General features: G+C 50.4%; 1 protein-coding gene across 1 annotated transcript; it reads left to right on the top strand.

The window, feature by feature from the left end:
• The first annotated feature begins 1,852 nt into the window (after window positions 1-1,852).
• Window positions 1,853-25,623, top strand: PGM2L1 (phosphoglucomutase 2 like 1). Its single transcript, XM_030948150.1, has 14 exons — window positions 1,853-2,152; window positions 8,274-8,441; window positions 11,908-12,014; window positions 13,873-13,957; window positions 14,363-14,446; window positions 16,047-16,240; window positions 16,899-17,088; window positions 17,284-17,381; window positions 18,164-18,344; window positions 19,832-19,925; window positions 20,326-20,455; window positions 20,857-21,046; window positions 21,220-21,353; window positions 22,172-25,623. Exons 1-14 carry the CDS (start codon window positions 2,042-2,044, stop codon window positions 22,272-22,274), a joined length of 1,869 nt encoding a protein of 622 aa, XP_030804010.1. The 5' UTR covers window positions 1,853-2,041; the 3' UTR covers window positions 22,275-25,623.
• The last annotated feature ends 122 nt before the right edge of the window (window positions 25,624-25,745 follow it).

Here is a 25,745-nt window from a genome sequence, read left to right as displayed (position 1 = left end):
TCTGCTCCAGTGCGGAATTCGCAGCCAATCCCCACATGGGGAGACATGAGGATTTGAATCTATGCCTCAGAAGGCTGCTTTGTTATTTTACAATATAGATATATTATATTAAAAGAAAATGATATGTTAAAATTCACTAAAGAATAGAAGAAAGGATTTCACCAGAGGGCTTGGAAGGAAAGGAATGGAATGGAATGACAGTAAAATCTTGAGACTGACCAGAGAGTCCGAGACAGCCGGACTGTGATTGGCCATTAATTAATGAGACCAATCACAGATGCACCTCTTGCATTGCACAGCAGCAGATAATTATTGGTTACATTTCATTTCTGAGGCCTCTCAGCTTCTCAGAAGAAGGCACTGCTCTGGTCCCGATGTGGCCCTGGCAGGCCCAGAGCAGGGTTTCCCTGGCTGCAGGACACTGAGCAGGGTTTCCCTGGTTGCAGGACAATGCCACAGCCCCGTGTGACACTGCCCTGCCTTTGGAGCTGCCATTCCCTCCTGCTGAACCCTGCCACGCTCCTGGCGGCTGCCAGCACACGAGCTGCAGCTGCCAGAGCAGCCTGCCAGCCCTGCCCCTGCCAGCCCTGCCCCTGCCAGCCCTGCCCCTGCCAGCCTGGCCTGCTGAGCCCTGGGCTGTGCTCAGCTCTCCTTCCACCTGGGAATGCGTTTCAGCTTTAAAAACTCTTCTGGAGGCCGATAACCCTCCAATCCACTGGGTTTAGCTGTCATGTCCCACGGGGGAGGCCAGCCCAGGCAATCTCCATCAGTTTGTCTGAGCTCTATCACCACATCTGATGTATCTCCATAATGATTTCCCATGGCTGCCCTGCTCTGGAGCTGCCCAGAGCATCCTCCGTGGGCTGCCTTGGAGCCAGACACCCAAAGCCTTCTCACTAAACATCACTTCCCAGCGTGGGGAGCACGGGTGGGGTCCTGGAGCTGCTGGAGAGAGCCCAGAGGAGGCCCCGGAGCTGCTGCAGGGCTGGAGCCAGGCTGGGGCAGTGGGAGGTGTCCCTGCCCATGGCAGGGGGTGGGAATGAAATAAACTTTAAGGTTTTTTCAACCAAACCCATCTGTGATTCCTGCACAGTGCCTGCTGTCACTATGGCAACCTCTGCCAGGACATGCTGTGGGATTGGGATGCTGTGTGGGACTGGGAGGGATTGGGATGATCTGTGGGATTGGGATGCTGTATGGGATTGGGATGCTCAGTGGGGTGGGATGCTGTATTGGATGAGGATGCTCAGCAGGATGAGGATGCTGTGTCGGATGAGGATGCTCAGCAGGATGAGGATTCTCTGCGGGATGAGGATGCTCAGTAGGATGAGGATGCTCTGGAGGATGAGGATGCTCAGCAGGATGAGGATGCCCAGCGGGATGTGGTCACTCCGAGCCTGCTGCTCATGGCCAGGCAATCCAGTTGGAGTTGATACAGCCTGAGAGGGTTGAGATCTCCCTCCTAATGCCTGTGGAATTGCCATCTGGAATCGCTTCTCAGCAAGAGGCGCGCCCCCAGGGCAGCGCCCTCTCCGCTGCCCTCGCGGGGGAGCACAGGACGCTGCGGGCGCTGCCGGGCGGTCCCGGGGAGGCTGTGGCCGTCCCTGGGGCCGGGCAGAGCGGGTCGGCGGGAGCAGGGCGCACACGGGACATTTTCGGGGCGTTGTTTTCGCCCCCGGCGGAGGCGGGACGCGAACCCGCGGCCCCCGCGCCCGGTGCCGCTCCCGGAGGCTGCCGGGAGTTGTAGTTCGCGCCGCGTGCCCGGCGCCGCCCCGCGCGCCGCGGGGACTGCATTTCCCGTGGTGCCGCGCGGCGGGGCGCGGCCGGGGCGGGCGGGGCGGGGGCGGTCGCTCCCGTTAATCGCCGTTGCTCCCGTTAATCGCCGCTGGCAGCGATAAAAGCCGAGCCCCGGGAGCCCAGCCTCCCCTCGGCCTCCTCCGCCTCTCCTGCCCCGCGGGCGATGCGCGGCGCGGCGGCGGAGTGAAGGAGCGGCGCCTTCTCCGTCCTCATCCTCCTCTTCCTCCTCCTCGCCGCCGCCACCATGGGCGACTGCGGCGCGCCCGAGGACGTGAACTCCAACGTGCTGGTGTCCCGCAGCACCGGGGACGCGCAGCTGGACAAGGCCGTGTGGCAGTGGCTCAGCTGGGACAAGGTGGGCGAGCGGCGACGGCGGCGACACCGCCCGCCGGGCAGGGCACGGCCCCGGCTCCGGCATGGGCACGGATGGGGCTGTCCGGGTACCTGCGGCACCGCCCGGCGCTCACCTGGGCAGGGATGGGCACGGATGGGGCTGTCCGGGTACCTGCGGCACCGCCCGGCGCTCACCTGGGCAGGGATGGGGATGGATGGTGTCCTCCCCCCACCTGGAGCACTGCCTGGTGCTCACCTGGGCAGTGATGGGCAGGGATGGGGCTGTCCTGGCACCTGGGACACTGCCCGGTGCTCACCTGGGCACGGATGGGGATGGATGGGTGGTGCCATCCTGGTGCTCACCTGGGCACGGATGGGGATGGATGGGTGGTGCCATCCTGGTGCTCACCTGGGCACGGATGGGGATGGATGGGTGGTGCCCTCCCCGCGCCTGGGGCACGGCACCTGCCCCACCCGCTCCTGCTCGGGCCGGGGCTGGGTCAGCAGCGGGTGAAATGGTTAAAATGCTGTGTGAGTGTGTTCTCCTCTGCTGCCTGGGTTTAACCCTCCCCAGGAATGCACAGCCAGGTTCTGGCGTTCCCCTTTTCCTGTCAGGGGCACTGCAGGCTCGGTTTATTCAGATTAAACCGCCCAAACCCACGGTAACAGTGTGGTATTGGAGGGTGTTTGCTTGTCCTGTGGTTGAAAGGGTTACTTTGGGGTTTTTGAGGGTTTTTTTCCAGCTGGTTTGTCCAACCATCATGGCCTGTGCTTTAAATAAATACCTTGATGCTGGGGGAGGCTAAGCTGCCAGTGCACCGGGGGTTTGTGCTTCTGGCTGCTTTTCCTTCATTTTTATTTTAGGTTTCTCTCTCCTGAGCCCCTGTTGCCTTTATTTTTATCAGCCACGGCAGGCGGTGTGTTGGCTCCGTTTCCTCTCCAGCTTCACCGTGCCAGGATCAAAGGGGGAGAGCTGCAGGCAGGTGCCACCTGATGGCTCTGAGAGGAGCTCTCTCCTGCCCGGCGGTGGGGTTTATTCCCGCCCAGCAGTGTGGTTTATTCCCGCCCAGCAGTGTGGTTTATTCCTCCTGGCAATGTGGGTTTATTCCTGCCCGGCGGTGTGGGTTTATTCCTGCCCGGCGGTGTGGTTTATTCCTCCTGGCAATGTGGTTTATTCCCGCTCGGCGGTGGGGTTTATTCCCGCCTGGCAGTGTGGTTTTCTCCTCCCAGCCCTGCAGAAATTAACAGGTGCCATCTGCACCTCCTGCCCCCAGAGCTGCTGTGAAGATATCCGGGGGAGGGAAGGAGGGCAGGGAGGAAATAGCATTCCTGATAACACGTGTGATAACCCAGCACGAAGCCCGGTGAAGATTTTATTTTCATAACGCCTTGTTAGTGTACTGAGAGGCTTGTGCTGCTTTTAACAGGTTGTTTTGCCTTCCCTGAAAGCGCGTGGGCTTCCCCGGGGGTGGGGGAGGCCAGGGAATGTGGCAGGAGCAGGGATTGCTGCTCCAGCGCCCACCACAGCCCTCTGCTGCTTATCAGCCTCGAGCCCCCCTCTCCACCCCCGGCTTCCTGGGCTGCAGGGATTTTTGGTGCCCCTGATAAAGGAGAAATCTCTGCACTCCGTTCCCAGCTGGGGGAGGCCTCTGCCCTCCAGCTTAATTGGAAATTGCTGGCCGTAATTAATTACCAGGGCCGTGCTCTGTGTGCTCTGAGGTTTGGGTGCTGGCGCTCAGGAGGAGGCAGAGCTCCTGTGCAGCCCCTCCTTGGTGAGGTGTGCCAAAAATTGGGCATTGTTCTCCGCTTTCTCCCTTAAATTCCCTTTCTGCCACGTTCTGATCTTCCTATTTGCACCTCCAGGTGTGCCTGAGAGGGTCTGGGTTGTGTCAGGGCACACCTGGGTTACCTGCAGAGGTTTGGGCTCCTGAAGGCTCAGCTGGAGCTCCCCATGGGGGGAAAACTGGAATTATGACCCAGGAACTGTTTGTGCCGGCCCCACTCTCTGCATCCTCCCTAACTTTTCCTAATTCACAGGCTCAGTGTCATTATTTTCTCCGTGGAGGGTTCCTCCTTGTTGATAATGTGCTTTTGGGGTGTTCTTCTTCTCATTTTTGTGGCTTTGGAGATGCTTTCCAAGAGGAAATTGACTTGATGGTTTGAGACCAGTCACTTTCTCCAGTTATTTGACTTGCAGTGTTTTTGCTTATTAAGAGTTTAAAGTGGATTTTTAAGGATAACATTGAAAAAATGAAGGCCACAGAAAAATTCATTGAAGCTCAAACCAGCTTGAGGCTTTCCCCCTCTATTCTGTACATGAATAGAGTGTGCAAAACAAAAATAAATTGCTGTGAGTAGTAAATGATTTTGACAGGGTATTAGCTTTGAAACCTAACTCTGGTGGTGAGTGCAGGTGATTAACATGATTGGGTGTGAGAGAGCCACAAGAAATACTCAGTCAATGCCCCGTCTTTACTTCTCCACTTGTTCCAAATATTGAACCATGACGAGCCACAAAAAGTGTGATTTTGCCTCGGCAGGTGACTGTGCAGTACATGGCGAGCTGAAAGTTTGGCAAAGAAGATATAATTTTTTATTCTTGCCTAATAGTGCTTTCTGAAACATGCTGCAGAGTCTCCTGCAGCTTGTGACCCCAGAGCTCTGCTTCTGGCAGCGACTTCCTATGAAGAGTTGTTTTTTATCTATATATTGTAATAATTTAAATTATTTACGTGATGTAAGCAATCCAGGGCAGGGCTGCTGGGGCACCTGCAGGGATGAGGAGCAGGGATGCCCTGTGGCACAGCCAGCTCACCCAAAAGCCCCACCAGTGCTGCTGTCCCTGTGTGCCCCAGCAGGGTGTGTTCCCAGGGCCACTGTCCCTTATCTGCCCCCTCCTGCTGCCGCTGCACCCCTCTTCCTGAGGGAGCTGGTGTGGCCTGATTGTGGCCTTGGGCTGGCCCTGGCGGGCTGTGCTGGGCATTTACAGATGTGTGCTCCACAGACACCAGGGAGGTGCACTAGGTAGGTGTCATTATGTAGGTTGGGTCAGTGTCATTTATTATTTACTCATTTATATTGGGGCGGTGTCATTCATTTATTAGATATGCACTTACATTGGGTCGGTATAACTTAGATATTATATATACATTTGTATTGAAGCAGTTTCATTTAATTATTAAATACACATTTCTGTTGGGTCACTATCTTGTTATTATATACTCATTTATATTGGGTCGGTGTCATTTATTTATTAGATATGCACTTACATTGGGTCAGTATAATTTAGTTATTATATATAATATAATTTATTATATTATTATATCATATAGATGATATATGACCATATGTAATTTATTATATCATATAATATATATGATCATATATATAATTTATTAATTCATTATTATATATCATAATATATATAATATATATAATTTATTATGTATCATATTTAGTTACTCTATATACATTTATATTAGGTCAGCATCATTTAGTTACTATATACAGATTTATATTGGGTTGTGTATGAATTTATTCTATACACATTTATATTGGGTCAGTATTCTTTATTTATTTTACACACATTTATATTAGGTCAGTGTCATTTAGTTATAGACATGTATTGGTCAGTATAATTTATTTCTTATATACACATTTGTATTGGTTTGGTGTAATTTATTATAGACACGTTTATATTGGGTTGGTATAATTTATTTATTATATACACATTAATATTAGGTAGCCTAGATTTACTATGTACATGTAAGTCTATTAGAGAGGTGTCATGTGTTTATTTATACATGTATTATGAAGTTGAAGTATACCTAGTGCTTGAGGAGGGTGGCCAGATAAACAAATGTCTGGATTTTCTGCAGAAATTCTGGTGCTGATGGTATTGTTTGAAGGGGTGAATTTGGCCTAAAATCTCTAAGGAACTTTTCTTTTTTGCTCTTGGGAAGAGGAACCATCACAAAAGCCCCTGCGAGCCCTATGACCTGATGTCATAACTGCCAAGCAAACCAGCAGAACCCCTGGTTTGGGGTTTTGGGGTTTTTTTGGGGGGGGGTTTGCAGTGGGGCTAAGTGCCAGCAGTGTTGTGGAATTGCCACGTCAGGGGGGCAGACGGTGCTCAGAGCCAGGCTGGGTGTTGCAAGAAGGGAAACCTGGAACATGGGGTGTGAAACTGCAGCTTGGGGGAAAAGGGCAGGCTGGGAAGGGGCAAAGGTGATGCCAGGCTGGGATAAAGCAGCTGGGAAGGGGTAAAGGTGATGCCAGGCTGGGATAAAGCAGCTGGGAAGGGGTAAAGGTGATGCCAGGCTGGGATAAAGCAGCTGGGAAGGGGTAAAGGTGATGCCAGGCTGGGATTTTTATTCCTCAGGAAATGATTTCAGTAGCTTCAGTCAGAAATGCTTGCTAATCTATTTTTAAAAGACATGTTTGTGCTGTTGCTGGAGCGTTGCCCGAGTTTTGCAGAGCTCCATGAGCTGTGGGATGTGTGATTTCTGTGCTGTTTGTGCAGGGGAGCAGTGCAGCGTGCCCCACAGGGCTGCAGAGGATGCTGTGTAATTTAATAGCTGCGTTTTAAAGCCGAGCCATGCACTGTCCTGGTGTGAAATGAGGTTTTCAATAGTCCTGCCTCAGACTCTTTTCACATCAGTCATTTGTTTTCTGCTTGGCTGCCTGTGAGCAGCTGAGAGAGAGACTTTCACTTTGCAGTTTGGTGCCCATTGTGCCCCATTGTTGTGGTTTGTTTTTAGGCTGTGTGGTGAGCAGTGCCTTGCTTGGGTTGCCAGCCCATCCAGGAGCCTGGACAATAACGGATTGCCTTTTATTTCACAGCAGGCAGACACGAAAATAAGAAATACAAAGTTGTTTGAAATTCACATGTCCAGCGTTCAGGGTCTGCTGTTAAGCTGCAGAGATAATTTCAGATTTCTCAATGTGTTTCAAGGATTATTTTTCCTCCTGCAGAGTCTTCCCCTGGAGCGTGCTTCCCAGTGCTGCCTGACCTCTGATTTAAATGTCAGGGCAGCTTCAGCCCTGCCCTGCAGATGCCACCTGCCTTTTCTGACCTTTCCTTGCCTCCCTGCTTGGGGCAGCACTGCTCTGGAGGGTCCCCAGGACGAGGGAACAGAATCTCGACTCCATATCTCAGAAGGCTGCTTTATTATTTTATGATATTATATTAAAAGAAAATTATATACTAAAAGAAAGAGAAAGGGGACATCAGAAAGCTGCAAAGGAAAATGATAAAATCTTGTGGCTGCTCACAGCCTCGACACAGGTGAATGGCATTGGTCATCAAGTAAAAACAATTCACGTGCTGGGTAAACAGTTCTCCAAATCACATTCCAAAGCAGCAAAACAGGGAGAAGCTGCAGCTTCTCAGGAGGACGATCCTAGTGGAAGGGTTTTCATAAAACATGTCAGTGTTGGCCCCTCTGCAGGTGCTGCGTTTTCCAGCTGTGTGAGCGCTGCCGTGGCAGGGATCTGTGCCCTGCCCAGCAGCAGGCTGCCTTGCTTGGTGGCCACATCGGTTCAGTGTGAGCTGGCTGGCTGAGGAGCAGGCAGCAGAGGTGTGCAAAGCTGTGCTGGGGCTGTGGCTTTAGGGAAATCCTAGCTGAGCAGGGGGATCAGTGGGTGAGAACTGTCCACCCTGGAGGGGCTCAGGAGCCTGCTCCAGTGCAAGGTGCCCCTGCCCGTGGAATGGGCTGGTCCCCAAGGTCCCCTCCAGCCCAAACCATCCTGTGATTTGCAGGGTTTTACTGTGCCTGTTTCCTGGGGGTGGGGAGGAAGGAAATGCTGCTTCGAGGTTTGGGTTTTTGTGCATCCTCCAGGGGCAAAGGTTGGGAATGGAATTGTGTTATCTGCCTTGGGAAAAACTGTTCCAAAGGCTCTGCTCCTCACACAGAGGGGCTGGGAGGTGTCCTTGTGACCAGACAGCCACATCAGTGGCAGCAGGAGCGCTTGAATCCTTTGTTAAGAAGGATAATGTGGGAATAATGGGAGAAGTGAGTTACGGTGGGGGCCGGTTTATAGGATAGGAGGGGTTTCCCCTCGGAATCACCTAGAACTGATGAGCATGCAGAGCTCAGCTCCCGGTGGCCAGCCCTGAGGGAAGGCCTGGGTGTTTTTTGCAGAACCACAAGACGAAGGAGCAGATCGAGAGGCTGCTGCAGGACGGCAAGCACGGGGAGCTGCGCGAGCGCCTGTGCCACCGGCTGAGCTTCGGCACGGCCGGCCTGCGCTCGGCCATGGGCGCTGGCTTCTGCTACATCAACGACCTCACCGTCATCCAGTCCACACAGGTGAGCTCTGCGGGAGCCCCTGGCCCGGGGGGTCCTGCTGGGGTCCTGCTGGGAGCCCCAAGCTGGGACGCAGCAGCGGGGGGAAGCATGGAAAGCTCAGTGCTCGGAGATGAGGCGGCTTGGAGAGCTTGGGCTGGGCTGGGATTTGGCCAGTGCTCAGTCTGCCTCACAGCCCTGTAGCTGGAGATCTTATGAGCTGCCTTAAGAGCCTGTAGTATAATATATAAATACTTGTATTTATATATTATACTACAAAAACAAAGCAGTGAAAGTAACCCAAACGAAAGAAGCGAAGCCCCGACCAAACAAGCCTGTTCTTTTGTTTTCAGCATGAGTTGTGGGCTGAGTAAATGACATAAACTGTTTATTTGTGCTCATCTCTAGCCTTGACTGTTGAAAATAGAATGGGCTGGGGTATTTGGAGCACTTGTGCTTGGGAAACCAATAAAATGTTTGTTATGACAAAAGTACTGAATTTTACCTGTTTTGACAGATACACTCCCTTTCTATAAAAAGTAAGATCAAAGATGTTTTATGGCATGGTTTAGCAAGGGTTGGAAAAGCCTCTCATTCAGTACTGTGCACCTGAACTTTGCAGCTGGTTCCTCTCCACAGGCTGATGCTCTCCCCTCCCTCAGGACGTGTGACTGGAATTACAATTTCTGTTGGCCTAGGGTGGAGGGATGTGCTTGGAACGTGGGACAGCTGGGGCTCCCCAAAGCTGTTTGACATTCTGTTGTCTGAGCTGTCCAGCTGGAGCCCACACTCTTGTGGAGAGGCCAAATTCCAGTGCTGGTTTGGGAGCCTTTGTGTGGAAGTGCTGCTTTGAATCCCAGCCTTCCCTCTGGCAGCTCTGCTCTGCAGGATCTCCTTGGCCCTAGCAAAAGCTTCCCTTGGGTGTCTCGACCTGCAGGCTGGACACACCCTGGAATGATGCTTCCTGCCCTTGTGCTGCAGGTGTGCCAGCCTGCTCTGCCACAAAGGCTGCAGTGCCATCAGCAGCTCCAGCTGGACTCTGGATGCCGTGGGAGCAGATGGATAAAAGGGGCTGAAAAGTCAGTGTTTTGTCGCCAGGGGTGGGTTTGTTAAAAGCAGCCAGGCTGCTGTGCAAAGCCCTGTTTCCCTGGCAGCAGAGGGGGTTTTTGGGGGTGAATTCCCTGCCCTGGGGTGTGGGGTGCTGCTCCCTGTGTGGGGCTGCTGGCACAGAGGGAGGAGAATTCCCCGTTGCTGGGCAGGGCATGTGTTGGCAGGCTCGGTTTGGTGGGCACTGCTGGTTTTTGGGAGTTGCAGCCCGGGCTGTGTGCCTCTGCACAGCTGCTATTTCTGGTTGTTTATTGGAGCTGCAGATCAGGCTGGGGCACGTGGCCTCTGGGGGTGGGCTGGAGCTTTCTGCAGTTTCTGAAGTCAACTGCAGCAGGTTTCAGCCTTTTCTGAGCACTTTCACAGCAGGAGCATGGGCAGCCCTGGCGCTGGGTTTGCCCTTGCCTGGGGCAGGAATAACTGGCCAGTCAAATATCAGACTTGTAATTCATACTTCCTTCAGTTAAAATAAGCTGTAGTGAAGTTGCACGTGTGTTCTGTGTCCTCCATTTGAGCTGGTTTTTCTTTCATTTGACTTTGTTTTTATCATTTGATCTTCACTTGATTTGATTATATTGATGTTATGAAAAGGCAGGTCCAGGAAGGCACAGAATATTCAGCACTTGCTGAGGACTCTGCTGAAAATGGCAAGTTTTAAACTCCACGTAAAGCCCTGATTCCCTGGCTTTTCTCCTGCTTTGATGCATGTCCAGGTGCTGTATTAGTGGGAAAGGAGCCTGTCACTGATCAGTGACAAAACCAGCCAGCTTTGCATCAAGGAGTTTCCTGCTGCTTAAATAGCAAAGCTAAAGGTAAAAGATGAAAAATGTAAATGCTGGGCTTTATAAAGCTCTTCCTGCCTCTCTGGATTTCATCAACCAAAATTCTTTGGTTTGCTCTTGATACCATCCCTGTTCCCTCTCTCCTTTTGAGCCTGAGCATTTGGGACAGGCCATGCTGTAGATGTGGGCTTGCTGTGCTCCGTGGATTTTGCATCAGGAAATCACCTGAACCACGCAGTGGGAGAGGCAATTGTGATACTTCAGGCACCTGAGGAGAATTCTGGCTTAGATCTGAGTGCTGACACCTGCTAATGAGCCATTAATTATCACCACCAGGTGCACTTGTGCCTCTTCAGAAGTGGTGGAGGTTTAACGGCAGAAGTAATTAGGGACACTATCACAACCTGAGTCTTGTTAAGGGGAAATAGAAATTCTTTAAATTGAGCAGCTTTGCCAAGGGAGGAGTTAACCCCAGAGGTGCTGGAATTCCAGACTGCCCTTGGGGCACCTGGAGGAGGATTGGTGTGAGCTCAGGCAGGGGCTTTGGGCAGTGGAGAGGCTCTGCATTCACTTCCTCGCTGGCTTTTATTGGTTTACTTTTATTTCCTGCAGCTTTCACAATCATGTTTGGATAACTCAGTCCTTTGGGGCTTGCTGACTTCAGCTGAGGACTCTGTGGCTGAGCTTTAGGGGCTGATTTTGAGCAAACTGCTCCGTAGCAGAAAGTGAAGACATTCCTGCTTTCCTGCATGCCAAATCTTAGCCTGAATAGGGGGTCTGCTATAGGAAATCTGCTGTTCATGTCCTCAGGTGTTGTCCAAGTCAACCTGAAGAGTTTTCCCCATTGCTCTCTCCTCTCCTCGCAGCTGTGAGTGGAAGGTTTGGCAGGGTGAGCACTTGGTGTGTTTTGGGCTCAGGTGACTGCAGCAGGGGATCACAGCCTCCAGGCCTGCCACCGTTCAAAGGGTTCTCTTTGTTTCAAGAGTAAATATATTCCTCTCCCTGTGTAAACAGGCCATGCTTTGGGGCAAATCCTTGGAGTGCCTGCTTGGACCTGGTCTCCAAGGCCTTTCCCAGCTTGGCAATCTGGGGTTCTGAAGGGCCAAAGCCATTTAAGGAAAGGGAATCCTGGCTGGACTCCGGGGCAGGAGGCAGGCTGCCTTTCCAGATACCAGAGAAAAACATCCTGAAGGGGATTGCACCAAGTGCTGGCTGGGGGAAAATCTGTTTAGTGCTGCTACAGAGCTTCCAAAATATGGGTTTCTCTCAGTTCAGTCTTGAGAAGATGATTTGAATAAATGAAGCACAGTATGGATTGAAAATGAGTGTTTGCTTCCTGAGGGTTTGTTGTTGTCCTGCTCACTTTTATTTCCCACCACGGTTTCTCTGGTTTCTTGCCTTCTTTCAGAGACCACTGGGGGAAAACCGCTGCTGCTTTTGTGACTATTGTTTGAATAAGTTTGTGAATGTATTGATGTGCTTGAGCTGTGTTTTGCCTGCTGACATGATCCATCCTTTGTGCAAGATCACCTTCAGTGTTTGTGTGTGTGCAGCTCAGCTAATTCTCCTTTTCCCCTTGTTTTTTTTGTTTTTGTTTTCTCCAGGGCATCTACACGTACCTGGAGAGGAACTTTTCAGACTTTAAGCAGAGAGGCTTTGTTGTTGGATATGACACACGAGGTCAGGTCACCAGCAACTGCAGCAGTAAGAAGTATGAGTATTGATTACATCTGCAAGACTAGAAATGAAATTGTGGCTTTAAATGCTTTCTGTCCTGTCAGCACTTTCTCTTTTGGTTTGGGATGAGCTGGGCACACTCTTTCCTCTCCTTTAGTCCACTGGAACAGTGATGAGGAGAGGCTGGGACTAAATCCTTCGTTTGCCAGCACAGGAGGAGTGTAAGGCTGCTTGCTGTCCACCAGAGAATTCACAGATTAAATCATTAGGCTTAATGTGCCTGGAGTGAAATCAGAACATGAAGGTAAATTCAGAGTATGAACATCCAGCTGGAAACCCCTGGATATTAGTGCACTTTTTACACTCTCATTCTCTGGTGTCTCACACCTTGCCTGGGGGAAGGATAATTCCACCTGCAGCCTGCTGTAACCCTGTGTGTCCTCACTTTGGGGGGATTTTACCTGGAATGCTCAAAATGTGGGCTTCCAGCAGTGGCACACTGTGCTCCTTGCAGAGAAAGGGGAGGAAACTGCTTCCTGAATTCTCTAAGGAATGTTAATCCCTTGTCACTGGGGAGCACAACCCACGTGGGTAATGGCGTGCTGTGCAAAAAGCCAAGCCAGTGGCTAATTAGTGTTTTGGCAAGGAGGAGTTAATTATTGTAGCTGTTGTTGTAACTAACCGTTCTTTTCCTTTTTACGTGTAGTAGTATTTGATGTTCTGGGGATGAAGAAGTCCCTGGTGCAGTAGAGCACAGATTGCAGCGAGTCTCTCCTCTCCCCTGCGGTGTGTGTGGCCCAGTTTTCCCCACACTGTGGGTTAGGCACGTTCTGAAGATGGGGAGGTGCAGGAGTGATGTTCCTTTTCAGCCCCCCAAAGCCTGGGATTGAGCCTGCATGGTCACAGAGGTGTTTGACACATGCAAGCAGCGCCTCAGTTCCTGGCTGCGTGTTCCTCCCGTCCGCAGAGCTGAAATCCAGCTGAACTCCCCCAAAAGAGCTTCCCCAGCACTGTGGCCAGCGGGGCCTGGGGGATGGCAGGTCACCCAGCTGTGTGACATTGACCAAGCACAATTCCAGTGGCTGCAGCTCCCAGCTGAGCTCTCAGGCCCTTCCAGGGGCTCTCAGGTGGCTTTTGGCAGCTGCTGCAGGGGAATTCGGAGTCATTGAGGGGTGGGTTGCTGGTGATGGAGAGAGGGAAGTCAGGCATTAATGCCTGTCTGTGAGAGCAAGGTGAGCTTACACCATTTAATATCTCCTCTATTTTGCCTCTGAGACTTCCCCTTCTCTCCTGAGCTGTGCAAAAGAAGTTTGGTATCAGTTACCTGGGGGAGAATGAGCTTCCCAGGGGCTTGAAAGTTTATAATAGTGAGAGTTTATGAGTTTATAATAAATAGTTTATAAAGTTTATAATGAAGTGAGATTTAGAACTCTGGGCACTGTTCCTAAACATTCTGGGATGAGGGGTGCCGCTTTGCAGGGATATTTTTAGGAGTAGCTCTGCTTCCTGGGCACGGTGTGGAGCTGCTGGGCAGGGCTGGCAGATGAGCTCTGTGTGGGATTCCCAATCCTTTCCCAAAGCTGCTGCACACATCTGGTACTTCAGGCTCCCTGGGAAGCTGGCTCTGTCCTTGGGCAGAGGATGGGTGTTGTGTGTCTGTGTGTGGGATATCTGCTGTGTTTAGCTGAGGGGCTGCAGTGCCCAGCAGCAGCTGGAAGTGCTGGCTCACGTTGTGCAGCTGAGCTCTGACCCTGACTGTGCAGTTTGTAGGACACATAAGCCAAAAAGCAGTGCAGTGCCTGAGGAAACAAGTGCCTGGAGGTGGCAGGAATTCCATCTGGGCTGCCCTGGGGAGCTGGGCTGACTGGATGTTTTCTTTTTCCTCTTGGTAGGCTTGCAAAGCTCACTGCAGCAGTCCTGCTGGCAAAGGATGTGCTGGTGTACTTCTTCTCCACCTACGTCCCTACCCCCTTTGTGGTGAGTCACCTTCTCGTCCTGTTGTTGCACCACAGTTATGGGAGTATTTGGGTTTGCTGAAAAAGAGAGCTAGAAATTTCCTTAAATTCTGTGATTTAACAGAAAAACAGAGGCTGTTTGGTACACCTGGCTCCTCAAGGAGGCTGTAACAGGGATGTCACCAGGTTCCTGAGTGCCTCTGCTTTTAATGCCTCAACACCCGGCCCTTCTGGTCACAGCAGCTTTTCCTTGCATGCTTTAAATCCTTGCTTGAATTCCATGAGCGTGCTGTGTGTCCTCGCTTTGAGGGGAGGGCTGGAATGCCTGGGCAAACCTGTGACTGCTTTTCCAGCAAGCCTTTGTGTGAATCCCGTGGTTCTGGGTGCTGTGGCGGGCTGGGCTGAGCTGTCCCTGGTTGCCTTGCAGCCCTACGCCGTGCAGCAGCTGGGGGCCGTGGCTGGGGTGATGATCACAGCCTCCCACAACCGCAAGGAGGACAACGGCTACAAGGTGAGCGAGCCTGAAACCCACGCGGGGACACCTGCCCCTAGCCCAGGCTGCTCCCAGCCTGGCCCTGGAGCCCTCTGGGATGGGGCAGCCTGTGCCAGGCTCCCCTTGTGTGTGTGTGTGTCCATTGGAAGGATAAGTTATGTGAAATAATTCATCCGTCCGCAAGCTGACGCGCTGGTGAGAGATAAGAGCTCACAGTTTGTGTGTCTTGAGCATGAATCTGCAGTGGCATTCCACAGAGTCTAAGCAGCAGCTGAAGAGGTGCCCCAGCACTTTGTGTGTTTGAGGTTTAGAACTCAGTTTAAAACTAAAGCCAGAGCTGAGGTGGATCCGTGCACACAGCAGGGCAACTGTGCTGAGGGTGGGGATGATTGGAGAGTGGCTCCATAAAACACAGTAGCACTGGTTTTATTGGTTTTCTGCCCTGGTTTTCTGGGCTTTAAAGGGGGGTGGGTGGCTTCCCTTGGCAAGCTTGGGCCAATAAAACCATCCACAACAGCAAGTGCAGTGTTTTAACTGAGCATGTCCTTCCTCAGCTCTGTAAGAAGCTGAACCAAGCTCTCATCTCTAGCTGAGCATTCCAGAAGGCCTGTGGCAGGTCAGTGAGTGATGGCAGTGTGAGGGAAGGCAGAGAGAGCCCTTGGGGGTGCTTGAGCTGCTCCTGCCTTCCCTGGAGCACATTGTGAAGTTCTTCACCAGCCTTGTTTCTGCCGAGCTGGAGCAGAGAGTAAGGAGAGAAGCCGCAGGCATTTCCCAGGTGCTTCATTTGTCAAGAAGCAATTTGATGTTTGTGTCTTCTGATACAAACATACCAGAAGTTTGGAAATATATCATCAGTTCACAAAGAAGTGAACAGCAGTCTGTTTGTGCCAGGACCCCAGTGTGTTTCCTGGTCTTTCCCAAGAGCTGTTTAATCTTTCACATTTCCCGTGTGGATTTCAGCAGGTTCTGAAGGTTTTGGGCCGTGTGGCCTGGAGGTGACAGACCCAGAGGTGAGGAGGCAGGGGCAGATGATGTGAGCAGAGTCTGCCCTGTGAGCTCAGCCTGTTGGCAGCAGAGTGTGGGAAAAGTGCCCTCCAAGTCTTTCACAAAGGCTTTATTATAGCAGGGGTTAGATACGGCGTTTCCACTCCGGAGGGTGTTTCCAGCTGAGAGATTAGGGCTGTTCAGCTGTGGAAAAACACGGGCCTTGGCACGCTGCTTATCTGCCCTGCTCTGGGTGCAAACCCAAGCTGTGTTCCCTTCTCCAGAGCAATGCCAGCCCTGGGGAAGGTGGTGTTTTCCCTCTGTTGCAGTTTGCACAGCACTCCCACATACAAGTGCCTGCTTTTGGTTTCTCACAGCCCGCTATTTCAGCTGTGACAGTTCAACACCAGCTTTTGTGAAAACAGCTGTGTTGCTGTGTTAGCTCCATTTCTCTGCTGTGAGCACAGAGGTTCATGCTGGATGACTCCAAGTGTCTTGAGAATCAAGCCAGTCAGATGCTGGATCCTCTGTGTGGCTTAGGCACAAAGTACGTGGAATCCTTTAGATAAAGGAATTTATCAGGTTAATAATCTTTGCAAATAAATTGTGTCTTGTTTCCTTCCTCTTACCCCAGGTTTATTGGGAAAATGGAGCACAGATCACCTCTCCTCACGATAAGGAAATTATAAAATGCATAGAAGAGTGTGTGGAGCCATGGAGTGGCTCTTGGAACGAAAATCTGGTGGACACCAGTCCCCTCAGGCAGGACCCTCTGAAGAAAATTTGTGACAGCTACATGGAGGACCTGACCAAGATCTGCTATCATAGGTATTTTATAAAGCAAAAAGCCATGTTTTTAAGTAAGCTGTGGGTTGCATGTGGAAAAACTGACTGCAGACAGACTTCCCTGTGTTCTCTGAGGTGTCATCAAATTCACGGGTCACCATCCTCGGGGTTAAACCACTTGGTTGAGAATAATAATGAGAATAATCTGCCTTTGGGAATTAAGGTACTGTGAAACATCCCAGTGGAAACCATTTAATGCAAGTGAGTGTGCTCTGAGAGTGCTGAAAAAAATGCAGAAATTCAGAGTAAAAGTGAGGTGCATGTGCATAAAAAGATTCAGTCCGAAGGTTAGGTGGGGCAGAGGATGAGAATAAAAGGAGGATGATGGATGGCATGAAGCAGAGCTGGAATAACACTTTAAGGTGGTGGAAGAGCTTGAGTTTGATGTAGAAATCAACAGTTTATTCTTGGGAGACTTTGATCTGTCTCAGCAGAAGGTAAATACATCCTTTTCCAGGAGAAGCAGCTTTGACCCAGCGATTTCTAGTGCAACATAAGCACTTTCTCTGATTCCTTTGAAATGAATGCAGCGATCAGCAGAGCAGCACACAGAGGAATTGCAGTTTGCTTTGCCTTCCCCCATGAAAGCAGTCTTGTTACCGGGCTCAGAGGCCCTGCTGAAGCTGTGTTTCCCCCGCAGGGAGCTGAACGTGCAGAGCAGTTTGAAGTTTGTGCACACCTCTTTCCACGGAGTGGGCCACGACTACGTGCAGATGGCCTTCAGAGCCTTTGGCTTCCAGCCCCCCATCCCAGTTCCTGAGCAGAAGGACCCAGACCCCGACTTCTCCACGGTCAAGTGCCCCAATCCTGAAGAAGGAGAGTCTGTGCTGGTATTCTGGTTTCTAATTCATCTGATTTCTGTGGGGAGAAAACAAACGGAGGGAGAGAACAGGGGGAACCTGCTCTCAGCTGTATTGATACAGGGGGAAATCCATGGGGAGTTTTTCTTTTAGATGTAAGTAGGAAGGCTGTGGGTTTATTTACTCTTACATTTTGGTGGTTTTTGTCCCTCCTTCTCCCCCCAGGAGCTGTCTCTGAGGCTGGCAGAGAAAGAAGGTGCCAAAATAGTAGTGGCCACTGATCCAGATGCAGATCGGCTGGCAGTGGCAGAACAGCAGGAAAAGTGAGTGGTGGGACCCTCTCTTGTGTCTTCCTGCAGAAAAGGTGGTGACAGTCACAGAACATCCCCAAATTCCCAGGCACAGGCCTTCAATCCACTCTTTCCCTTTTTCCGTCTAGATTTTGTCCTTTGGTATAGCTCCAAATGCATTTTAGATCAATTCACCCAGCAAAGAGTAGATTAAATACTTGCTGGTGTAATAGTAAATGGCCAAACAAAGCTAAACTGGAAACTGAGGGGCTACTGAAGGCAGTAAAATCATTTTGTTTGCTGTGTTTTCTTTTATATCAGGCAAACCTTCCTTGATGGTTGTCATGGGCTTCTTTGGTGGAGTGGGGTTTTTTGTTTGTTTTGTTATTTTTAATTTTAATCCTTTGCTTTCCCCTGCTTGTTCATGTTGAACAGAAGTTACTTTTCTCCCACTATCAGGCCCCAGTTCTGATGGCAGTGTAAGTAAAGGCTGAGCAGGCCCTGCCTGCAATGCTCACGTTGCCTAGGCTGCTCTGTGTGGGTCAGTTCTAGGCTGCTCTCCTGCTGCTGGGCCATCCAGTGCCAGAGAGGGACCCTGGGGCTGTGGGCCTGTAAATCCTTGAGGTGTGGTAGGTGTGGAGTGCGTCAGTAGGGTGGCTTTGCCTAGAGCAGCTTGGCAGTGCTGTGCTCACATCCCCTGTTCGGTGGCTGCAGAATTCCTGTTCAGGGACTGCAGAATTCCTGTCCCCCAGCCCTGACCTTGCCCCTCTGGGTGCTGAGTGCCTTCAGCACCCCTCACCTGCCTGTCCCCACAGTGGCTGCTGGAAGGTGTTCACGGGCAATGAGCTGGCAGCCCTGTTTGGCTGGTGGATGTTCTCCTGCTGGAAGGAGAGCTGCTCCCAGGATGCCGACGTGAGGAATGCCTACATGCTGGCAACCACGGTCTCCTCCAAGATCCTGAGGGCAATTGCACTTAAAGAGGGGTTTCACTTTGAGGTGAGTGTGCGTGCTGTGGGGCTGTCTCCATCCAAACCCTGCTCATGGGGTGAAAGGAGGGCAGGGGACATCCAGGGTTCTGGCTGGGAGCTCTGAGGGATTCCAGCTTGCAGAAGGTGTTCTTCCACCCACACAGGCCTGAGTTCAGTCTCCTCAGTGTTCTGGGGCTGGGGGATCAGCGTGGGCAAAGCTCAGTCCCCGGGACACAAATGAACACCTGGATTGCAGATAACAGGAATACCTTAGCTGTGGTTATCCGAAATCCTGCTGTGTGAGAGAAGGGGATTTGTGCAGCCTGCCCTGCTCACTCTGAGTGATGATGGGTTTGTAAGGAGCACTTGGAGGTTACACAATGGCCCTTCAGGTGCCCTGTGCCACTGGGGTTTGGTTTTGGCTTTACTTCAGGCAGAGGAGCTCCTGTGTACAGATCTTTAATGCACAGCTTTGTGAAGGACTTAGAAAAAAAGAAACTGGGGGTGCTCCCCCCAGACTGAGAGTTTAGCTCCTGCATCCAAATTAAATCTGATTTCTGTTGGACGTTAGCCAGAAGAGAGCTAAGTGCCTGAAATCATGGCACAAACATACAAAGGGCCAGGCCTTGTTTATGCATGTCTTAATTAAATCCATGTGCAAGAGGAATAAATGTTTTGCCAAAAAATGAGGAATTTAAAATTGAAAGCAACTCTGAAAACCATTTTGAGTGACTGGCCAGATAATCAGGGTGAATGTCAGTTCTCTGTAGTGGATTTGGTTCTCTCTCTAAATACTGTTTCTTTTGGTTGTTTTTTTAATTGAAAAAGGACATACTTGACTGAAAGAAAAAGAGAAGCTAGGAATTTACAGAACCTCTTGGCCTTCTCTAAAAGCTGCCCTTCCTTTTTATTTGTGACTTCCTTGTCTCCAAGAAGAGCTGTTTCCAAGCTTTTGGCTGCTTTTGCATGATTTATGTAAACGCCCCCAGAACGTGCTCTCCCCTCCCAGCAGCTGAAAGTGTCACTTTTATATTTCTGTAGCTTTTCCTCCTGAATAACTGTGTCCCATCGGATGGGCAGCACAGATGATCTGATGTGATCTGAGCACCACAGCCCCTGACACACTTTTGCCTTGGTTTGGTACTCGTGTCCTACTTGAGTATCCACAAGGAAAATCCTTTCCAGTGGCTCTTTGCCTTGGACTCCTCACAAAACTGAAAATATGACTTGTCTGATGCTTCTTTACTGTCCCTATTCTGCTGGTCAATTAATTAGATTTAAATTTAAGGAAATCACTTTAAAAAACCCAGAAAAACATCCTCTAGCTTTAGTGTTTTGACTCTGCAGCAGTCTTTCCCATTGACCCTAAAATTCAAAATACATTCTTATATTTTCTTTGGTGTTTTGGTTTTTTTTAGTCTGAACTGAACAGTGGCTATACCTTTTTTTCTTTGAATTGAATCTAAATTGAAAATATGTATTTTGAGCCCTCTTTTTTTTCCCCCCTTTTTTCAGGAAACACTCCCTGGTTTTAAATGGATTGGAAGCAGAGTGAAAAATCTCCTAGACAATGGAAAAGAAGTTCTCTTTGCATTTGAGGAGTCTATTGGTATGAGTGCTGGTATCCCTTTAAGCTGCTGAGAGCTGAGGGGGGAGTGTGACTAGGAGGGACTGATCTTAGCTATGAAATAAACCACACAGAAAATGTGCTTTATTTTTATCCTAATAGCATTGATATTTTGCTGTCAGCAAACTGACTTGCCAACTCCCACAATAAATTGTATCTGACTTGCTGATTCTGGTGTTTGCTTATCTTTCCAGCCCTATAACCCCCAAAATCATTAGATTAGATGAGAAATCATTGGATTTCTGCTGCATAAGCAGCAATAAAGCAGCCTCCATGTCCTGGCCAATCTTCCTTTCCAGGATCAAAGGTTAGAGCTTCAGTCAGGTAAATCAGAGGGATAACCTGTCAGGTTATTTTCCCACCATGCCTTTTTTCTCCCTAGGCTTCATGTGTGGCACATCAGTGCTGGATAAGGATGGAGTGAGTGCAGCCGTGGTCATTGCAGAAATGGCAACTTACCTGCAGGGCCAGGGCCTGAGCCTGGCACAGAAACTCATTGACGTTTATGAAATGTGAGTGGTGGTTTTCATTAGAATATTCTACTCTGCTGTTTTGGAGCTGGGAATCATCTAAGGAATATTTATTTTAATATGGGTAAAGGTTTGTGTCCCTCAGATGTTTTCTCATTGTAAGTTGTTTTGGGGTTTTTTTGATGTGGGATGGATTAGAGCCCATCACAGCAGATATCACAAGGGGCTCTGGGAGGGCTGGAGAGGGATTTGGGACAGGACACAGGGAATGGCTTCCCAGTGCCAGGAGGGATCTGTAACAGAGCAGGAATGGCTAGGGAGGCACTCCCAGCAATAAAACAAGGGTGCTGTTGTCAGAATTAAGCCCTGTACCGAGATCCTTTGGGTACCAAACGAGCCAAAACCCTCTGAATGTCACAATGAGAGCATCAATCTGCCTGCAGGTATGGGTATCACATCTCCAAGACCTCCTATTTCCTGTGCTACGACCCTGCCACCATCAAGAGGATATTTGAGAGGCTGCGGAACTTCGAGGGCCCCGAGTCGTACCCCAAGTGCTGTGGGGCTTACGGCATCCTGCACGTCAGGGACATCACCACGGGCTATGACAGCAGCCAGCTGAACCACAAGTCTGTGAGTGCAGGCTGCTTGCTCAGGGCAGGGATGCACGGACCCAAATGCACCGGGGAGGAGGCAGCTGTGGGATGTGGTGCTTACTCTGACACTCTGAGCCCGGTGCTGCTGCAGCTCCTGGGGGCACTGAGGGGCTGCTGCAGGGGCACTGAGGGGCTGCTGCTGTGTTGCAGGTGCTGCCAGTGAGCAAGAGCAGCCAGATGATCACGTTCACCTTCCAGAACGGCTGCATGGCCACGCTGCGCACGAGCGGCACCGAGCCCAAGATCAAGTACTACGCTGAGATGTGTGCTCTGCCCGGGCACAGGTCAGTGTCCCAGCCTGCTGCTGCCCTCAGCAGCACGCCAGGAGGGGGCTCTCGGCATCTGCTTCTCTAACAAACCCAGCTCCTCTGTTAGTGAGGGTTAAAAAGTGCTCCGGTGACAAAATCACGGAGTTGTTCAGGCTAGGAGAGCTCTCTGGGGTCAGAGTCCAGCCTGTGACCAACCCTCACCTTGTCAAGGGGACCAGAGTGTCACATCCAGGCTGTTCTCTCTCTGCTGGGGTTGTGTTTGCAGCCAGGTGGGCTCCCTCTGCCTGTGGGAATCTGCTGTGTTACCCTGAGCTGCGAGAGAACAACCAGATATTGTTCACCCGGGCTGAGCCACTTCCACTTTAAAAGCGAGGGAGTGGAAATCCAGGGTGTGTTTACACCACAGAAACCTCCTCTTCATGGTTATGGAATCATGGAATGGTTTGTGTTGGAAGGGACCTTAAAGACCATCTTGTTCCACCGCTCTGCACCTTCCACCATCCCAGCTTGCTCCAGCTGGGCTTGCACACTCCTGGGGTGGGGCTGCCCTGGGCAACCTGTGCCCGGGCCTCACCCCCTGATTATCGCAGTACTAATTGAAATTAATTTAATTAGAGGAGAAAAAGGCCACTAGAGGGCTCTGGGCACCGTCTTTTACAGTCCCTTCCAGCCCAAGCCATGATAATCCTGCTGGAAAGGAGCTTGTTAAAGCTCTACACCTGGAGGGGTGGGAAACACAACAGAGCAAGTCCATCCCCATCAGGTCTCGCTGGTTATTTATTTAATTCTGGGCATTCCCCAGCCCTCTGACCCGGGCCTGTTCTCTCGTGCAGTGACAGAAGCGTGCTGGAAGAAGAGCTGCAGAAGCTGATAGAGGCTCTGATTGAGGATTTCCTGGAGCCTGCCAAGAACGGGCTGACCTGGCGCTCCGCGTAGAGCCCGGGCCAGGGGAGGCTTTGGAACAAAGGACCCCCGAGCAGAACCAGTCTCATCTCTGTGTCTGTGTGTGTGTGTTTTAAACAGCTGCGTGCTTTTTCTGTGCAGAGGAAGCTTTCTTTTGTCAGGCTTTTCACCAAACTGGGACAAGGAGAGGAGGTCAGAGGAAAGGGTGGGATTTATTGCTGCAGTTCTCAGTCCTTTTGACCAAAAGTTTATTTCACCCACACCAATGCAAATGAGCTGCCCGGGTACCTTTGAGGCAGCTGAGCTTAGCTGCCACATCTTGTCTTAAAACTCAGTTCAGGTACCTGAAACACCTCTTTTTTTGTGTGAGAAAAGGTTTTAAAGTTTTGAAGGAGTGATCGCTCCACACTGACAACAAAGGCTGCTTCTTCCCTGCAGCTCTGAGACCTTCCTTACAGGTCTGCACTTCCAAAAGCATCCAAGCAGAGCTCAGCATTTCTTGTGTAGGCAAATTGTTGGCATTTTTCAGCTACTTAAGAGTTCTTCTGTTGGTAAAGGTGTTCTTGGGCATTGTAGCTTTCCAGTGTGTGTCTTAAAATAATTGGCAGTGAAACAATAGTGGCAACAGCTGCAGCCTGGGGTTGGAATTGCCTGGTGCCTTTCCAAAGCTTCCAAAGGAGCAGGAACTTGGTCATCCCTTGGTAAAACTGCCCCTCCTGACTACCACAGGCTCTGTAGCTACTTTTTGTCCCACATCTCTGCAGGGTCTTAAGCTTTCTTGATTTTCCGTATTCACTATTTGATTTAAATGCTGGTCAGTGACTTTTTGGTTTTTGCTGGCCTGTATTTATATTGTCTGTGTATTAAAAAAAAAAACAACAAAAAGAAAACCAAGGAAGAAAGTGAAGAGAAGACGAACACAGTTACTAAATTGTGATTTCTTAAATTTTTTTTGGTCGTGTTCTGTCAGGTAATTTGTTAGAATAGCACTTTGCAAATACTGTTATTCAAGGGTAAATTTTTAACAGCTTCTCTCATTTGTTTTCTCCCTTTGCTGAAATAGCAAGTGGGACTTGAAATCACATTTTCCAAAAAGACCACCTAAGCCAATACTCAAGTTCTCCTTGTGGTTATATTGGATTTGGGCAATAAAGGCCCTGTTTTGGCACAGGGGAGCTGATTCTGGAGGCTCCCTGCTGTCACTGGCAGCAAGGAAAGAGAAGCAGCAGCAATTCAGTGCTGGGTTTCATCTGTGTGGAGGTGATGGGAGAAGAGCCCAAGGTGCCCTGGAGTTGAAGCTGTTGTTTTGCCACTATTGCTGCCTCTCCAAACTGACCCTCCCTCTGCTGGTGCCCTCGCAGCTGGATGCCACAGGATGGCACAGGGTGGGTTGGTGTGTCTTGCCTCTCCATGGCTTCAGAGAGCCCTGAGGGTTGGGGGCTTCCTGCTGCCAGCAGCTTTGCACTATGTCCATGGAGAAGTCTTTCAGTGTCTATGAATGTACGTGTGCTAGAGAAGGTCTGTGTTGCACAAGTTCTGACCTGTCACTGCTATTTATTTATTTTTTATTTCAAGAGAAAGTATCTCCAAATTGTTCTGCCAGTGAGTGAAATGTAGCTCATGCCAAAAGCTTGGGTTTCTTCTACCTTGACTGTACATTTGACTGACACGGTGGGGAAAACAGGCAAACCCAGACACACTCAGAGGATGCTTTTGTTGCTGTCTGTGCTGGGTAGGGCTGGGAAGGCATTTCTGACTGCTGCTTTGCCTTCAGCTCTCCCAGAAAGGGTGCGGATGTGGATCCCCACTGCACTGAACTCAAAGGAGCTCTTGCCATTCCTTCCATTGGCAGCAGGGTAAACCCTGAGGCAATGAGGATTTTGTTCTCCAGGCAGTGAAGAGAACAAGTGACTTGGGACATAATTTTGAACAAACACTGTAAAAAGCATAGTGTGTGTGTGTGTGGTGAGCCCAGCTGTGTGTTATTGTGTCTTGTGAGTGATGGCTGTGCTCCCACAAAGAGCAGGAATCTGCAGCTTCCCAGAGATCTGCTTTGTGTCAGTAGGCAAGCGCTAGAAACGGAGAAAATGTTTTCAAAGCAGCGTTGTTAGAAGCTGTTCCCAGTCTAACTATCCTTGATTAAAGAAGAAATCCCAGCTGTGGGGTGTTTTGTGTCTGGGGTTTTCCCCACGGGTAGGTCTGACAGGAGCTGTAGCTGTAGTGATGCTTTGGGGAGGGAGGACAGCAGCAGGCACCACGTGTTGAATGTACTTTCGGGGTATAATTACTATTTGCTGTTTTGAAACTGCTGCTACTGTTGTTTTCCTACTGTATTGGAACTGTTTGATATATTTATACTGTTCCATTTGTGGAACTCCTTTATCTCCCCCCTCTGATCTCGCATCCCTTACTTCTGTTACTGTGAAGGACTGGAATTCTCGTTTCCTTGCCCTGTAACTTTGTAATGCATCGTGGTAGAGTTCACTCGGTTTGTGCACAGCCTCCCTCGAGCTGTCAGCTGTTCTTTCCCACCTCTCAGATGAGAACAAAGGCCTTTCTGACCTGAGTGCAAAGCAGGTCACAGATCAAAGGGCGCCGTGGATGTTGTTGCTGAGGTGCTTCCAGGTACAACACACCTTGTCAAAGCTGGGCAGTGGCTGAAGCTGTGGTCGTACAGCCACTGTGTTGGGTTTAGTGTTGGATAAAATCCTGAGGGCTGGGGTTTGTCCCCTGGCTGTGACAGGTTTAATTGTCGCTCAGCTCTGCTCAGGTAGCACTTTGCGAGCTCTCAGAGTTCAGGGCTCTGGTTACCTGCATGCCCACCACGTCCCTGGTGCTGCTCCCTGGCTCAGCACTCTGTGTGCCCTCCCTGCCAGGCTCCTGAGGGAGCTGGGGGTTCCAGCTCCCATTTCCTTGCAGAAGTGTTGGTGTGACACTGGTGGAAGCCAGGAGAGGAGCGCTGGGGCCTGTCCCCTGGGCAGCGTGGGATGTGTGCGCTGCCTCAGGAAGCACCTGGATGGTCTCTAATTTTAAAACTGGTATCACTTTGTTTTGTCTTCCCCTTTTTGTCCTCTCCCCAGCTAAGAGGGGGCTCCTTGCATGGTGGCACCTGGGTGGTTGCAGTCCAGCTTGATTCCCTCTGCTCAAGGATGGCTTTGTACAGGTGACTGAAGCATCTCAAGCTGCATCATTCCCCTTGCCTGGAACCTGGGGGAGTTCTGGATCTGTACTGCTGTTTACCTGGTGTCTGTTCTGTAAAACTGGGGCGTATTACAAATACAGAGTGAGAATTTGCACTTTTCTGAAGACTTTCTGTGTGCTGCTATGTGGATTTAGCTGAATGAAGTGTTATAAGTAATAAACTATTCCCTTCGTAGTCTCAGTCCAGGTTTCCTTGTCTTCTTTAGCCAAACACTTGTGCCACTTGGATAAGGCCTGGGAACAGGAGACTGCTCAGAGCCTCCTCCTTTTGATGGCACTGAGATGTCCCTGATGCTGGAGGTG

This window comes from Camarhynchus parvulus, chromosome 1, assembly GCF_901933205.1.
Source record: "Camarhynchus parvulus chromosome 1, STF_HiC, whole genome shotgun sequence".
Lineage (NCBI taxonomy): Eukaryota > Metazoa > Chordata > Aves > Passeriformes > Thraupidae > Camarhynchus > Camarhynchus parvulus.
Note: the sequence above shows the minus strand (reverse complement) of the source record. Positions and strands in the feature narration are given on the sequence as shown.

Bases quoted from the DNA above. Each gene is read 5' to 3' on its own strand.
- PGM2L1 (XM_030948150.1), top strand. From the start codon at position 2,042: ATGGGCGACTGCGGCGCGCCCGAGGACGTGAACTCCAACGTGCTGGTG. The intron at 2,153-8,273 runs GTGGGCGAGCGG...TGTTTTTTGCAG, and splicing joins AGTGGCTCAGCTGGGACAAG to AACCACAAGACGAAGGAGCA. The intron at 16,241-16,898 runs GTATTTTATAAA...TTTCCCCCGCAG, and splicing joins ACCAAGATCTGCTATCATAG to GGAGCTGAACGTGCAGAGCA.